This window comes from Periplaneta americana, chromosome 14 (genome assembly GCF_040183065.1).
Source record: "Periplaneta americana isolate PAMFEO1 chromosome 14, P.americana_PAMFEO1_priV1, whole genome shotgun sequence".
NCBI classification, from domain to species: Eukaryota; Metazoa; Arthropoda; class Insecta; order Blattodea; family Blattidae; genus Periplaneta; species Periplaneta americana.
This window is the reverse complement of record NC_091130.1, coordinates 72,580,542-72,598,458: the sequence shown is the minus strand read 5'-3', so window position 1 is coordinate 72,598,458 and position 17,917 is coordinate 72,580,542. Positions and strand designations below refer to the sequence as shown.

At 33.8% G+C, this 17,917-nt stretch overlaps 1 protein-coding gene across 2 annotated transcripts in view; it reads right to left on the bottom strand.

The window, feature by feature from the left end:
• Positions 1-11,971: 11,971 nt before the first annotated feature.
• Positions 11,972-17,917, bottom strand: part of fidipidine (coiled-coil domain-containing protein 93) — a 38,672-nt gene continuing 32,726 nt past the window's right edge. For both annotated transcript variants that reach the window (XM_069845578.1, XM_069845579.1), the window contains 2 exons: positions 16,396-16,480; positions 11,972-12,609 (listed from right to left, as the gene is read on the bottom strand). In XM_069845578.1, coding sequence (XP_069701679.1) covers positions 12,448-12,609; positions 16,396-16,480 — 247 coding nt within the window. In that variant the 3' untranslated portion in view covers positions 11,972-12,447. The remainder of the gene's footprint in view (positions 12,610-16,395; positions 16,481-17,917) is intronic.

Sequence of the window (17,917 nt, the reverse complement as noted above, 5' to 3'; positions counted from 1 at the left end):
ATAATAGCCATGCAGCATGCAATAAATGTTTCATGTCCATCTCCTCTTGCAACATAGGCTACAGAATGGTCTAGATTCCCATTCGGTGTAGGTGTTTTGTTAGACAATCATGGTCTGTTGTAAGACGGAAAGACACAACTGCCATTCTTCTTGGCCAATATGGAACTTTCGTTTTTCCCGTGCACGTAAAGCCAAATTATTCTGATTTTTTTGACAAATTTTGTTAAATTGAAGTGTGGAAAATTTTTACAACCTTTGCTCCTTTTTTTTTTGCTAATGTGCCTGCAAACTCGTTCCTTGGATTTTACAATGTCCAGGAATCCATTGTAGAATAATTTTATTGTTCAATTTTATATTCTTATTTGCTATAAGCAGTCAAGGACTTCAACAGATGTAGGGAACTTGATTGAAACCATTGTGCGTATGATAGCCTTAGAATCTGACAGTATTACAGCATTTGTGAAAGTTTCAAGAGGTAGAGCTAAGTGCTAAGCATAATTTTAAGAATTTGTATTTAGTTATATTTTATTCATGTTTATGTTTCTTCTTTTATTACTTAATTTTATTATATTTTAATATTAGACTACATTCTGACAATGCTTAATACTTGTCGGAATATGTATTATATGTCTTTCTCGTGTTAAATTCTATCGTACCTGGTTACATGTTTCGGCCTGTTATGGGTCTTCTTCAGAACTGGTTGTGGCTGGTCTTGGCACCTTTTGTTTTGTTTCCTGTGGGGGTGTGTTTGTGTAGTGTAATGTGGAGTCAAAGAGTGTGTGTTCTGAAAATGAGTTGTGTGTTGAGAATTTCATTTGGATGTGTTTTTGTGTGTCTGTATATTTCGTATTGTTTTAGTGTGTTTAGTTTCTGGCTTTTTGGTTGAATGTGTAGAATTTCCATGTCTGTGTCGATGTCTCTATAGGTGTGGTTAGCATTTGTGATATGTTCTGCATGTGTGGATGTGATTTGTAATTTTGTTATGGCTGTGATGTGTTCTTTGTGACGTGTTTGAAATGATCTGCCTGTCTGTCCTATGTAGAAGTCATTGCAGGTGTAACATTTGAGTTTGTATACGCCTGTGTGGTTGTATTTGTTTGTGTTGTTTGTGTGTTGAGATGTTTTTGTAGAGTGTTATGTGTTCTGTATGCGATGTTGTAACTTAATTTCTTGAATGAGGTTGGAATCTTGTATGTATGTATGTATTTATTTACACTGCAAGTGGGCAAGCACCCGGTGGCAGTGGTATATACAATATTAACAATACACAATAAAATGATGTCTTTGTTTTCGTATGTTAGTGTGATGGATTTTTTGTGTTCTTGTGTTTGTGTTGTATTCTTATGTTTTTTGTGATTATGTTTTGTCTTTCATATTACGTTGTCTATTATGTTGGGGTTCTATCCGTTTTCTTGTGCTATGTATTTGAACACAAGATGTATGTTAATACTTGTATTCAAGTCCATAAGCAATAAATTATTATTATTATTGTTATTATTGTTATTATTATTATTGTTATTATTATTATTGTTATTATTATTATTATTATTATTATTATTATTATTATTATTATTATTATTATTGATGTATAAAATATGCTAATTTGCATGGATTAAGCTTCGATCCATTTAATGTGTAGTATACACCTTTTTAGTTTATCATGATATATCCTTACTTATTATTGTCAGATATTGCTATTTATTTTGTTGCATTTGGTTGCATTGATGACTATTATATTGATTGTATTCCATCTCACTGCCATTTCTATCATTTATTCTCATCATCATTTCTTCTGTTTTGTTTTGTATCTTGTGCTAAACTGTAATTGGCTTTGCGCTGTTGTTTTGCACATTAATATTCTAAATAAAATAAATAAATTATTATTATTAAGTTATTATTATTATTATTATTATTATTATTATTATTATTATTATTATTATTATTATTATAAGAATATATTATCTTATTCTTATATTAAGCATATTCATTTTAACTTCGTTTGTGTTGTTTTTAGCTTTTCTGTATCATGTATTTTTGTAATTATCTATTCATTTTGTCATTATTGTTTATTTGTATTTGTCTCAAATTTAATAATTATTTGTATGCACTGTTTTTGTTATCTATTCAATTTGTCATTATTGTTTATTTGCATTTGTCTGTAATTTTAATAATTATTTGTATGCACTGTTTGGTTATTTCTTGTACATTGTAAATCTTGTGCTGAACTGTTATTAGCCCCAGGCTGTTGTACAGCACAATAAATGAGGGGCTTAGAACAAAAAGCAGGTTAAGTGACATTATTAAAAAAAAAGAGGTAAGTGCGTGTTGTGATAGCCCAAAAGGATGTTTCTTTGGGATAAAATCAGGTAAGTGACCACACTGTGCAGTGCTGCTGTATGGGCATCATTTCACCAAACTAGTGTATAATATTTCATTGCATGTAGAACTTTAACTGTAATTTCCTCAAAACTAGGTTTCCGTCACTTACCTGCTTTTTGTTCTAAGCCCCTCAAATATTAGTAAATAAATAAATAATAATAATAATAATAATAATAATAATAATAATAATAATATTATTATTATTATTATTATTATTATTATTATTATTATTATGCTTCAACTTCTCCATTAAATGCTGTTCTTTGCTCCCTACTGGTTTATAGAAGGAGAAATTCTTGCAATAAATTTGCTCCTCCATTCTCATAGCCTTCTATTTTGTGAGCTGTTAGTGTATAATATGGAGCCAACATTCTAAAGGATATAAGATATTAAGAGTTTCTATAGTTAGTAATTTCAAAAGATCCTTAGGCACGTCATCTTTGACTTACCTTTTATACTAGTTCAATATTAATTGCAATGTCTTTTATGTCCATTGGATTTTATGGTAAGGGAAAGTTTGTATCCTAGGTGGCAAACTGATATTGAATCTGAGCCTCCACACTACCTGTGCAAAACCATGCTGTGTCTTTAGATTGCTGGCTTTGTTCTCGTAGCTGTTCCAATAATCATTCCCTCAAATCCTGAGAAAGTTTTCATGAAGAAGTAATGCTTTTTCTTCTATCGTATTTTTAAAATGGGTCTATTATTTGTGACAGCAAGCATTGCATCAATAGGTGTGAATTTCACTGCACCAGTAATAATCCTGATTTATTGATTATGAACTAATTCAAGTTCCTTTAAGTTATTTTGGTACATGGTGATAAGTGACTCACATCAATACAATATGACAGACAGAACAAATATTTTGTATATTGTATTTAATGTTGAACAGGAACATCCACTACCTGCCAACAGTTTCATTATATGCAGGCACACTGAAGCTTTATGGGCTAATGTAAAAGTTTGAAATACTGACGAACATATTATTGATTTTGCACCAATTTTCGAGCTGTTTTCTTTTGAGCTTCAGTGCCCTTTGGGACCTGTGCACAAAATACAATGTCAGCAGCATAAATAGAAATTTTATCCTTTGAATTGAGTTTAAATCTTTGATTAGGTCATTTTTATAAACATTGAACAGAGTGCAGCTTCTAACAGAGCCTTGCGATAATCCAGTTTTTATTGAGTAATGTTTAGAGGAAGAATTTCCATATTGAACATTGCAGCTTTTCTAACTAAGAAAAGATTCCAGTCAGTTAAAAGGCTTTCCCTTGATATCAATTTTTGCAAATAATAAATTGTCCAATATGTACTGAAACAGCAACCAGAGGTAACCAGATCAAAAGGCCGCCAAAACTAGATAAAACAAGAATATATTTGCTAAAGAGTTCGAAATTGCATACAGGCCTACTGTTGTCCCCAAATTGTGCATGATAAAATAAACACAATTTAAAACAAATTTTTACTGAACAACTTTATAATATCTTTATTGTGTTAACTTTTACAATTTACCTTGCTGACTAGTTTCGAAGTGGTATCCTTCATTGTCTGAAACCTAGTGAAGATCCCGCACTGTCTTCTGAGAACTTTGTTGCTTCTATGGCTGGAAAGATCGCTTCAAGAAACAGTAAAATGTTGTATATAGGGCAGTATGTGGGGAATCCAACAGTGTGGATGAAGACACAGTTTCTCACTGGAAGGACAACAAAATTCGCGAGTTAATGAGGGGGTGCGACCTGAAAGGCATTTTCAATATCGACAAAATGGGTTTGTTTTTCAACCTTCTACCTAACAGAACTCTGTCGATGAAAGGTGAACCATGCCATGGAGGCAAGCATAGCAAAGTTCGTCTATCAGTGATGTTAGGGGTAAATGCTGATGGAAGTGAGAAGCCACGTCCATATGTAATTGGGAAAGCGAAGAAGCCACACTGCTTTACAAATGTTAAAACTCTACCAACTGCATATGAGAACAAACAATGGTAAGGCATGGATGACCTCTGAATTATTTTCTAAGCAGTTACATGCCTTCGATGCAAGAATGGGGGCGCACAATAGAAAGATTCTGCTTATTGATCAATCCCCTGCCCATCCTCAAAACTTGCACCTAAGGAATGTTCACTTGGAATGTTTGCCAGCCAAGCAAATTGCAGCTTTTGGATTTAGGCATTATTCATGCTTTCAAGGCAAATTACAGGACGAGTTTGGTGCAGAGAGCTTTAACTTACATAGAGTGTGTCAAGGATGCAAAAGACATTAAGGTCTCAGTGTTAGATGCCCTCCATTTTATAGCAAAGGCATGGAGGGATGTGAAGCATTCGAGCATTATCAAATGCTTCCAAAAAGCTGGCATCTTTTCAAGAATTATTGAAAAAGTGGAAGAAGAGGATGTGGGCCTACTTGAAAATGCAGACTGGGGAATTCTTCAGCCAGTTACAACATTTTCAGATTTCATATCTGTAGGTGATGTCTTGACTACAGAAGAACAGTCATTGGTAGAAATGATTGACCATTTTCAAACTGAAAGTGTGAATGGTGGTGGTGATGACGATGATGATGATGATAATTGAGATGTTATTTCCACAAGTGCAGAGGCAGTTGCAGTTTTAGGAACACTGCGAAAATATCTTTCTGCTGCCAATGGTGATGACTCTATTTTTGAGAATCTGTATGAACTCGAAAAACAAACAGAGTCATTGCAAAACAAAAATAAAAAAACAAACCAAAATATCAGACTTCTTCACAAGAAAAAACTAGTATAAAAATGTAAATTCATTCTGTGAGTGAGTTTGTATCAAATAAATTATTGTAATTTTGTAATACTACTAAATTGTTTTCCTCGATTTACCACTTTCCCTCAAATTACAGCTTTTTTTTGCTGGTTCCTTGAAAAGTGTAAAAGAGGGATTCTACTGTACACACTATTGCTGTATGTAATGAAGAAAGTGTGGCTTGGCAGAAGAAACAGTCATCCACTTGCAAATCAAGATTTCAGGTATAACTCCCTGTAAAGTTGATTTGAACAATTTTTCCCTCTAAATTATTCAAATCAACTTTACAGGGAGTTATACCTGAAATCTTGATTTGCATAATACACGTCACTGTTCGTTAACAGAAAACCACAATTTAAGTCACACGGAGTTAGTGTGCACTCGAAGTTGGTTGCTTGACGGTTGTCAGCCCACTTTGAGGTCTGTGGATATATAGGGAAAAATTGGATCGGTGTCGGTTAGAGTTCCCAGCTAGCTCAGTGGTAGAGCGTTGGTACGTTAAACCAAAGGTCCCGGGTTCGATACCCGGCTCCGGAACAATTTTTCCCTCTAAATTATTCAGTCATCCACTTTATATTGGATTGAAAAACATTAAAACATAGAAGAGTGGCCTTCCACCACTATTCACAGCAATCCAGTGAATAACATTCATTTCATTAAAGGGTTGGAATTGCTTGATGATATTATGATTCTTTTAATTTCGCTAGAACAGGACAGTTACATAGAACATGACGTATCATGTTTCACTGTCTAACTTGTGCTCACGACAGGATAATCAGCAGAACTCATTCTAATGTAAATGCTTCTTTAGGGTGCAATTACCTGTTAATCACTCACAGACCTTTGTGCAACAAATATGGGGCTATGTGGCTGTCTTCGATAAGAGTCATGGTATAGCACTGCTTCCTTGTTGACCGCTGGTATTGTTACTTTAACATTCGGTAAATTTAATATATCTAATGTTGGTTAACATTGTGTCAGGGATACAGGGATTGCAGGTTTTGTCCACCATAAGATTTGTCTTGAGATCAGTTTTGCTGTCTCATCTGCCTTTCATTGCACTGATTACAACCATGCCATTTAACCCATATAGTAGTACAGCAGAATTCCAATTATCCAGACTAATTGGGAATTGGGCCGATCCAGATGCACAAATCCAGATAACTGGATATAGCTCAAGAATAATTAAGAAAAAGCCAAGTCTGACAAAGTAAGAACCCAATTGAAGGGTACACGGGAAAAACGATCAAGGTCCATCAAAAATCGAAATTGAGTTAATAATGCCATCTTATAGTGGAAAGGAAGTACTATCATGTGGTCTAGCTAGTAATAAGAAATCATCGTTCTTGACATTCCACTACGTCAATTTCTATTAAATACACACATAACAAAGTATTAAGTGCTTAGACTTTAAAATTCGTTTTTCTCGAAACTTTCTAAAATGGACCTTGATCGTTATTCCCGTGTACTCTTCAATTTTTATTGACAAAAACTAAGTAAACCTAGGTATGTATGTAATGTACTATTAAAATTATGCTATGTTAAAGTAAATAAAAATTAAAAATTACGATACGGTATTGTATACAAATTTATTTTAGTATAATACATAATTCTGTATGGCACCTATACTCTATTTTACTTGAAACAGCGCACGTTGCTTTCAAGAAGTCACTCATTTCTATGCCACAAGATCCCACAAGCGCTTGTACAGTATTAATTTTTGTATTTTCCCCCCAAATTGATACGGATAATTGAGGATCCGGATGATTGGGGTCCTGATAATTGGATATCTACTGTAGTAGTAAAATAGAGAATTTTGAGAATTTTTTTATTTCTTATACAGTACTTCTGTCCTTTGGACTTTTTGTGTTATGGTCATGTTACTTCTGTAATATTTTACTATTTTAAGTATTTTTAATACTTTTATATTTTAATATTTCCTTAATGCTGACCAATTAAAATATTTTAATTTTAAAGGTTTTAATATGAAACTGTTACCCAAAGGTAGACAGATCAGTAGTGGAATTCTCGCAGGTACATCAGAGAAATTAATTACAAATTTTCAAATCATAAAAGAAATGGATAATCAAGACAAATTAGAACTAATAAAAATTGAAGTATGGAAAAATCAACAACATTTCAAAATCTACAGTGCCTATAACCCACCTAATAATCCCCTTGATCTAACTTTGTTTGATATACAAACTAAAACTATCATAATTGGTGACTTTAACACCCACTCCCAACTTTGGGGCTACAATAATGTAAACCAACCTGGAAAAATGATCATGGACCTTCTAAATACTACAACCGCAGAACTTGTCTACAGAAAAGAAGATCCCCCTACTTTCATTCATTATTCTGGTTCTGGTACAAATCCAGACTTATTACTAGTAACATCAGATATCCATCACGAAACCAAGAAAAAAATAATTGAAGACCCTGGATCTGGCCATAGAGTCATCATTGCTTCTATTCATCTCCACCAAAACCGAAGACAGGAACCCTACAATAACAAAACAACATGGAACTTTAAGAAAGCGAATTGGAAACTATTTACAACAGAACTCGACGAACACCTCAAGGTCAACACACTACTAATGGAAAATACAAACTCAGATAGATTGAACAAATATTTCTGTGAATTTCTTCTTAAAATTGCAAAAAAGCACATTCCACGAGGCAAACCAAAAAAACACACCCCATTCTGGACAGAAAACCTGAATTTATTGAAACAAGATAGAGATAAAGCAAGAACCAAAGCAGAACATAGCAAAACACCAGAAGATACTCAAGATTGGAGGAAGAAGACTGCCATTCTTAAAAAAGCAATCATAACAGCAAAAAAGAAATGTTTCAATAAATTTATTGAAAATATTAATTACAGAACCGATAGCGCTAAAACATATAACTTTCTGAAGAATATTTCCAATACACAGGAAAATACTAGCCAACCTATTATTCATAATAACAAAACACTAACAGATAGTAGAGATATAGCAAACGCATTTAATAAACACTACTCAAACTCTCACAGATTACATCCCAATATAAAAAAAACTGACAAATTTATCAAAAGAGAATTACATAAAAATAATAAAAACAGTATTACTAGTACAAAACCTGAAATATTTCATCAAAATTTTACTTCCAAAGAATTAACTCTAGCTTTACAAAATTTAAAAACCAAGAAATCTCCTGGCCCCTACAACATTCATTCCGAATTTTTGAAACATCTGGGGGAAAAAGCCAAGTCTGTACTTTTATCCATTTTCAATTTATCATGGAACACCTCAGTTCCTGCAGCTTGGAAAAAAGCAATCATTGTACCAATTCACAAAAAAGGGAAACCTGCTCATGATGTTAATAGTTATCGACCAATAGCACTATTAAACTTGATAGCAAAAACCATGGAGTCCATGATCTCCAACAGATTAACTTGGTATTTAGAATCCCAAAATATTTTATCACCAAGACAAGCCAGCTTTCGACAAGTACACTCTACCAATGAACAAGTCATATGCCACGGCCAAGAAATAAAAGACAGTTTTAACAAGAAAGAAGATACCTTGGCAATATTTATTGACTTTCAGCTAGCATATGACTCTGTTTGGAGAAATAAATTATTACTAAAACTCCAGAAATTAGGTATCTCCAGCAATATGTTCATATGGATATCAGAATTCCTTAGTCAAAGATTCATTGCCACTAAATTCAATAACTCACTTTCTAGTTACAGACAAACATATAGAGGTCTACCTCAAGGCGCTGTCCTCAGCACAACTTTATTCAATATTTATATAAATGACTTACCCTCCCTATTAGAGGAATCAAACATGAAAACAGCACTATTTGCAGATGATATGGTTTTGTGGACTTCCGGATCTTACAGACATAGAGACAAAATTCAAAATTCTGCTCTTAAAGCTCTAAATCAACTACATGAATGGAATACATCAATTTTGATGACACTCAATTTAAGCAAAAGTAACTACCAAATATTTTCACTTGGTAAAAAAGAAAGAGAATTCAATATCCAATACAATGGCCAACACCTTCCTAGGACTTATGAATCCAAATATCTTGGAGTTATTTTCGATAGTAAGTTAACATGGAGCAACCATTTGAAATACATTTCTGAAAAAGCTCATAAAAGATTCTCCCTTCTAAAAAAACTAGCAGGAAAGAAATGGGAATGCTCTACGAATACTTTGAACACTACATACAAAATGTTTATACAGCCAGTGCTGACATACTGCGGAGAAATTTTAATTACTTCACCTTTCATAAACGAAATAGAATATGTTCAAAACCAAGCTCTCAGACTCATTACTGGTGGAATCAAAACAACTCCAATAGATTCTATGAGATTCCTCAATAATATTAACAGCATCAAAATGACAATAGAAGAAAAAGCACTGATTCAATATGAAAAACTTATTAGATTACCAGGAAACAATTGGCATTCATACAGTCCTCTCTGTAGATTGAAAACTCAAAAAAGTTTCATATCCATTGTTCAAGAATTAAAACAGAAAATCAATATCCCGAATTTAAAAGATAACCTACAAATTAAACCAAACCCTTTAACTCTATTAAATATAGAATATAATCAAAATTTAACAGAAGAAATACTGAAATCAGAAGTAAATACTGAAATACTAAAACAACTGTCTTTAGAGACAATTAATATTAGATACCCTCCACAAAACTGGCTTCATTTATACACTGACGGATCCTTGACCTCCAGAGAACAAGATGCCGGTGCTGGTGTTACGTGCTGTCTCTTCTCACTTTATAGATCTCTTGGATATGGAACAACAAGTTTTGATGGAGAAATCATTGCAATAAGTGAAAGTCTCAGGAATCTTCTATGCCACATCAGTAAATTAAAAAATGCAGTTATATTGTCAGACTCCAAAGCAGCTATTCTATCAATAGTCTCTAAACACACACCTTCATCTTAAACAGCAGAAATAACTAAAATGCTCTCTCAATTAATATCACTCAATAAAAGAATTGTATTCCAATGGATACCATCCCATTGTTGAATCTTGGGAAACGAGAGTGCGGATGCTTTAGCAAAGAAGGGCAGCACTGCTACTTACAGACCTGTTACTAAATCTACGTATTACTCTGTGAAAAGATTTATTAAATCTACATACTTAGACTTCAACAAACAAAATTTGATAACACAATCCCATGGGAAAAAATGGAACTCTCTGCATCAAAATCCACAGTTAATTCCCGATTTACCACGAAAATCGTCTGTAGCTGCATTTAGATTGGCAACAGGCCATGATTGTTTGGCCAAACACCTGCATAGAATTGGAATATATCAGTCCCCTAACTGTCCATTGTGCAACTCAAACCAAGAAATGGATTCGGAACACCTGAAAATCTGTGCTTCAGTGGCTGATCATGATAATATCTTTGAAAAATATTGGAGTGCAAGAGGTCAAATGACTTTATTGTCAAACGCCTGGCATTAGAAAACAACAACATATTTTAATATTTTGCAATTAATCAATAGAAATTTTACGTGGCAGAAGCATTCAGGAATATAATAAAAGATTTTCTTCACAAAACATCTTGTCGATCATGGCGTCATATTCAGTTATGTCATGATAAGGATCGTGCACATACAGATCTTCTGGATGAATAAGATGTATGTATGTATATGAGTTGTTAGTTGTTAGATTGTACGAGTATTTATCCAGGTAACAGTGTTATAATGGGTTTAGTATAACATATACGACGTTATCACAATTATCTTGTACAAACCGAGAAACAAAATTCAGGTGACCCAAATTTTGTTTCAGGATCTGAACTATTGGATTCTGGGCTTATAATTCTCAGAAGTATTGCGGTGACGTAATGACATAATGACTGATAAGAGACAAATACTAACTGGTCTATTTAAAAGAAAAAAAAATCATACTTATCTCAGTCCAGCAGCTGGATTAATTCAGAATCAGATTTTGCAATAGGAAGAAATGTGACAATGCTGCATAATTAACAGCACACATCCTATGATTTATTATGCTTTGGATCAAATATGAGTCTGAAGAACAGTATGGCAAGAACTACAGAGTGGGCCATAAGTCACGTTACCCCCCCTCCCCCTCCAAACAATTGCAACAAGATAAACTGGCCTCTCTACTTGGACTGAGGCTGTCTAAGTTTGACTCCTTAACCCATTATATAAGTTCTAGTGCTGCATTCTTGATAAGTTCCAGAACCTTCACTCCTATGTTAGAGTCATTCATACTATTCAACACAGGGTTCAAAAGAATTAGAGTTTTCTTCTCTCTAAGACCTCACATTCAAGCAGAATATTATGTTTTTTTCAGTTTCTGTAAGCAGTTTATGCAGTTAACAAATGAGATCTCCACAGTTTGTAGACATTTCCTGAAATGACTGTGTCCAATTATTAACCAAAGCGCTCTTAAGTTTTCTTCTTTCAAATGCAGAAGAGACTTTGTGAGAGCTTGGATGGGTTTTTAACAAGAGCTTTACCTGAAGATTGGCCAGGATATTTTACCTATCTTTTCTAATGTTCTCTCCTAGTCCATAATTTTATTGCAGTTTTTACATTTGATTTACTAGTATCGTAGGCTGATTCAGGTACTTGTTTCTTCACTGATCTGTCTGCTACCTTCTATAACATGATAGCCTGGTACTCATCGCAGCTCCACTGAGTCGTTCTGTAATAGTTCCTGCATGACTTGACGACATTCCCATGCCATAACTCAAATAAATGATAGGATATTACTTTTAGTGACCTCTTCAGGACTTGTGGTAATACAGTTACACAATTCCTAAAATAATTTTGTTTTTACTCAAAACCAACAGTGCTCCTCTACTATTGCTATGCTTACATCCTTAGAAAAATGATAAAATTCGGTAAATACTCGGTATTGTAACAATTTTGAGAATAATACCGTCTGCATTATTGGGGTCATTATAACTCAAACAGTAAGCAAACACAATTCTTCTAACTCTACACTCAGAACTTTTATTCAACTGTCTAGATCTGATTACTTTTTGGTGACAACGAAAAGTATCACACTGACAACAAATACTCTAGACAGAATCTCAACTCAAGACCCTGAGTTCGGACTTCGAGACTATGCTTTACACCCCATGCATACGCCTAGTTTCTTCTCACAACAAAGTACAAAAGTAACAGCTGTAACAAATGCATTATATTAACATCAATATATTATACAAATATATTACTAGTGTGTACCAACAAAGGCTTCGTGAAGCACGAGCATGTACAGTAGATATAACAATCAGGTGCCCCTGAGCTGGGCAAGCAGGGCCTCATTGCGTCGACACTCAATTGTGAGCTGCCTCACTGCAGCCACATAGCGGCGCTGCTGCTCCACCAGGCTCAGTAGCTGCTGGCTCAACTTGTCCCGGCGCTGACGCTCTTCTGTGCGTCTTCGCTCCACCTGCAAACATGGACAACTAAGTACTTGTTAATTATGAACCTGAAAATCGTCAAGGTCTTCATCCTCCTCCTTTCATATCATGTAATGGGCCTTGTGACACTCAGACCTCATTATAATGCAAAATTAAATATAAACAGAAGGATATGTTTGCACTTACTAACATATTTTTGTTCATGTCAACACATATATTACTGACAACAAAGGTACATTTTATGGATTGCATGGATTTTATTTTCCTTCGAAATTTATCTTCTTTTTTTTTGTGGGATATATATATATATATATATATATATATATATATATATATATTAGTTAGAAAACAGATAACAGCTCGGAAAGCAGTAGAAAAATATACAAACGAATAAAAAGAACATGCCGAAAACAAGAAGTGATATGACAATGAAAAAACGTGGGAGGAGAACAAGGGTAAACGTCGAAAGGAACAATAGCAAGATTCAGGATGAATTCTGATCACAATTGTTTAGTGGGCCATCTCCACAGAATGAACACCTACCATCCAGTGAATGTCCACTATGCTAGACTTTAAGGTATTTTATACATCAAAGCTACCTGTTACTGTGTCCAGCATTGGATAGAAGTCCTGACACTGACATCTGCAAGCTCTACTGGGATGCCAGAAAAAAATGGGATAATTTCCCTGTTTAGCAATACAACGACAACAAAAAATATATTGCTAATTAGTTAGTTCTAATGCTCGTGGAACTGGAGTTCATTCAATTTCCTTCTGGCTTCCCAGAAGCAATTTACAAAGCTATGTTCGTGTATCAGCTTGGATCTTCAAAATGGCTTCGTACTGGAAGAGATGATCATTATTCATTCTATATTCTAACAGAAACAGTGTTCTTTTAAGTGTCATAAATAGCCCTCTAATAGAAATAGGATTCTTTTAAGTATAGCTCTCTAACAGAAACAGGCTTCTTTTAAGTGTAATAAATAGCCCTCTAAAGATGTGTACACACGTAGCAAACAAACAACAAACAAATGATGCATTCGCTGGTTATCCATAATAATGACAGACGAAGTTTTATTATAGCAAGATAGCAAGAGCAGCATTTATTATAGGTAGTCTAACAAAAATAAAGTTCAAAATAAAGGCGATGGTGACAGATGCCACTATATGAAAGTTGCAATGGATATAGAATAGAGACAGTGACTTGCTTAACGATTTACATTAAATTTAATGGGATAGTTTTAGGGCTTCTGTCGAATTTCAGCAACAGACTTTGAAATGTTAGTCTATTATGCAAAATAGGCCAAAAATTTTCAAGAAAGACAAAGATGGGCGAGAAACAATACCTGTTCATGAAAGACTAACACTAACACTTCAATATCTCGCAACAGGGGATTCATATATAATTTTGATGTATTTACTTGAAACAGCTGAGTTCCATGATTTTTCTAAAAATGTCCTGGTCCCGAAACAATTCAATAAGGTTGATGCAGGATTGTATTTATAATTTTTGCCACTCCGGAATGGAACGGTTTTGAAATGATTGTAAAGAATATGATATCACCAATGGAAGAAGAAAAATATTGGACATAAATAAATTCGTTGAAGTCGAATAATTAAATTTTATAACCAAACAGACTCTTTAAATTTCTGGTATTTAACCAATAAGTTGCCAATTTTTGCATAGATCAGGTATTATTTTCTTTGAGATGTCATGAGCTACCATGTAAAAATTAAGTGACTTACGAGCTTTAATTATGTGACGCACATGTGAAATAAAGCCTTGACTGGCATATTATAATCAGACAACTGTACTTCCTCTTACTTATTAGCTAGTTAATTACATATTGTTCGGATATAGTATAAAAATGCCTATTGTTTGGATATATAAAAATTAATGTAAAATTTTTGCCATAAATGCGTGCATGTATAAAATTTCTCAAATTTTCACTGCTCAAGTACGGTACTATTCTCAAAAATTTTCCGTCCAGGGCCACAGCCCATGTATAAATATGGCCCTGGGTTGATGAAATTATATTAATCACTGTGACGAATTACGAACAAGTAACAAATCCTGTCCACATCGAATGCGAACTTCCTTTGATGTACTGACAAACGATGGATCACTTACGAAGGCAAACCAAACGATTGGTGCACCTTCACTGGACCGTCCACATGTTCCGAATTCAATCAGCAAATTCATTCCTTTATTGTTCGTTTGCTACATGTGTACCCATCTTAAAAGAAACAGGATTCTTTTAAGTGTCATAAATAGTCCTCTAATAGAAACAGGGTTCTTTTAAGTGTCATAAATAGTCCTCTAATAGAAACAGGGTCTTTTAAGTGTCATAAATAGTCCTCTAATAGAAACAGGGTTCTTTTAAGTGTCATAAATAGTCCTCTAATAAAAACAGGGTTCTTTTAAGTGTCATAAAATGTCCTCTAACAGAAACAGATTCTTTTAAGTATCATAAATAGCCCTTTGACAGAATTAGGGTTCTTCTAAGTGTCATAAAACACCCTCTAACAGAAACAGGATTCTTTTAAGTGTTATAAATATCACTCTAACAGAAACAAGCTTTTTAAGTGTCATAAAATGCCCTCTAACAGAAACAGGATTCTGTTAAGTGTCATAAATATCACTCTAACAGAAACAGACTTCTTTTTAAGTGTCATAAAATGCCCTCTAACAGAAACAGGACTCTTTTAAGTGTCATAAATAGCCCTCTAACGAAACAGGGTTCTTTTAGGCGTCATAAATCTACAACACGGGACACAGAGCTTTATTTCCTTCCCAGAAGAAGCACAGATACAAAGGCCAGCATGGTAACTGATAGATCTCCAAAGACAAATTTAATGAAGGAAAGTACCTACATACTTTTTTTAGACTACTTACTTACTTATGGCTTTTAAGGAACCCGGAGGTTCATTGCTGCCCACACATAAGCCTGCCATCGGACCCTATCCTGAGCAAGATTAATCCAGTCACTACCATCATATCCCACCTCCCTCAAATCCATTTTAATATTATCCTCCGATCTATGTCTTGGCCTCCTCAAAGGTCTTATTCCCTTCGGCCTCCCAACTAACACTCTATATGCATTTCTGGATTCACCCATACATGCTACATGCCTTACCCATCTCAAACATCTGGAAAATTTTGTAAATAAATATCAATCTTTGGGTACTTTAAATTAAATTTTCGCAAAAAAAAAATAATAATAAATAAATAAATAAAAATCTCTTGGAAAACAATAATTTCAAATTAATTCGTGGTACAAACAAAAATCTGGCGTGTATTTCGCGATTTTAAACTTATGATATTTCGACCTGGAAGAGCCAGAAACATAAAATGTTTGCTTTTGTCAGCTGAAAAACCGTAATTCACAAATCCGTGGTTTGAGAAATCTAGATATCTCTAGAAAATATTTTCTTAAACTGACATGTTAATCTAACAGGGTTCAGTTAACGTGTCAAACTGAGATAACAAAACTCTATTAACAGACACTATTTTAAGACGTTGATTCAACAAATATTATTAAATGTCGAGATGAAGCATAATAGTGACATGAAAGCTAGAAACCATGCCATTTGATGTGATTATTCACTATAAAGGCCTAACTGTGATGTGATAATATAAAATTATAAGGCTGGCAGTCCCTAACTTTCATAAAAATGATAAATTCAACCAATCACAACAGGAGTGACGCAATAATGGTAGATTAAGAACAGAATCAAATATAAGACAAATATGACCAAAAAGGCTTTGTTTGGTGAAAGATCAATTAGCTACTCTCTTTCAAGCAAAGACTTACCTTAGCTTTGTTTTGCTTGATTCCTTCCACGATGGCATCAAACTGTTTCATAAATTGCTCTTTCCCACTCGTAGAAGACATGGCCCTACAAAACAAGACACACCACTATAAAATTCTGTGCAGTGCATTTACTTTTATTTACACTATTCAATTACATTTACATTTCATTCTTGAAATTCATATAATTTTGAAAAAAGTTGTTGGCAATGCTCCTTATACGTGTACAAACACTCTGATTAGAAATATGTACCACAAAATTAAACTTAATAAGAAGTGGCAGGGGATTTGAGGAAATCATCATGATTGTGTGTAATGTCTATATAGGAATTGGGTGATGGAATGAAGCTAAGTCAGTACAATTTGCTGTAAGGTTTAAGTGTGTCTAATGAGCTGGGCCACTAAGTTATTTATGTAACTATTCAATGTTCAATGGTATATTCCCCGAGAGATTAAAATATTCAGTGGTTATTCCTATCTTCAAAAAGGAAGAAACAACGTCTCCAGAAAATTACAGACCCATATCACTTCTACCAGTCTTCTCCAAAATCTTCGAAAAAGCAATGTATAAAAGATTATATCATCATCTAGAAAGATACAACATTTTAGTCCCAGAACAGTTTGGATTTAGGAAAAATAAAAGCATGGAAAATGCAACATTTAGTTTAACTGACAAAATTCTGGAGGCAGTTAATAAAAAATTACAAGTTGAAGGGATTTTCTGTGATTTATCCAAAGCATTTGACTGTATAAATCATAAAATGCTGCTAGACAAATTAGATTATTATGGAATTAAAGGCATTGCACAGCAATGGTTTCACTCATACCTCATAGATAGGAAACAGAAAGTCGAAATCAATACAACTATGAAATCTACCTCAACATGGGAACTATTAATAATGGAATTCCTCAAGGATCAATATTAGGTCCCTACTTTCTCTAGTGTTCATAAATGATCTTGCCTCCTCTAATAAAAAATGTAGGTCATCCCATATTATTTGCAGATGACACAAGTATAGCAATTACAGCCAATAATTCCAACACATTCCAATCTTCAATTGGAGGAAATTCTCCTCAAAATATGTGACTGGTTCTCAGTCATTAAATTAGTATTAAACTGTAACAAAACTAACGTAATTCAATTTAAATCCTGTCCAAATTCAACCTCGCAAATTTAAAGCGCAATAATTAACAATAAGTCCCTAATAGAAACAACAACAACCAAATTTCTTGGCTTAAAAATCGATAATGTGTTAAATTGGAAAAATCATATTAAGAAATTACCCCCAAACTAAATTCAGCATGTTTTGATATTAGATCCATGCAACAGATAGTAAATTTCAATACCTTAAAAACAATATACTTTGCATACTTCCATTCAGTAATGAGTTTCGGAATAATATTCTGGGGAAATTCCACAGATAGTAACAGTATATTTCTACTACAAAAAAAGAGTAATTAGAATAATAGTAGGTGCCAAATATAGGGAATCGTGTAGTACTATTTAAAAAAAAAACTACAAACA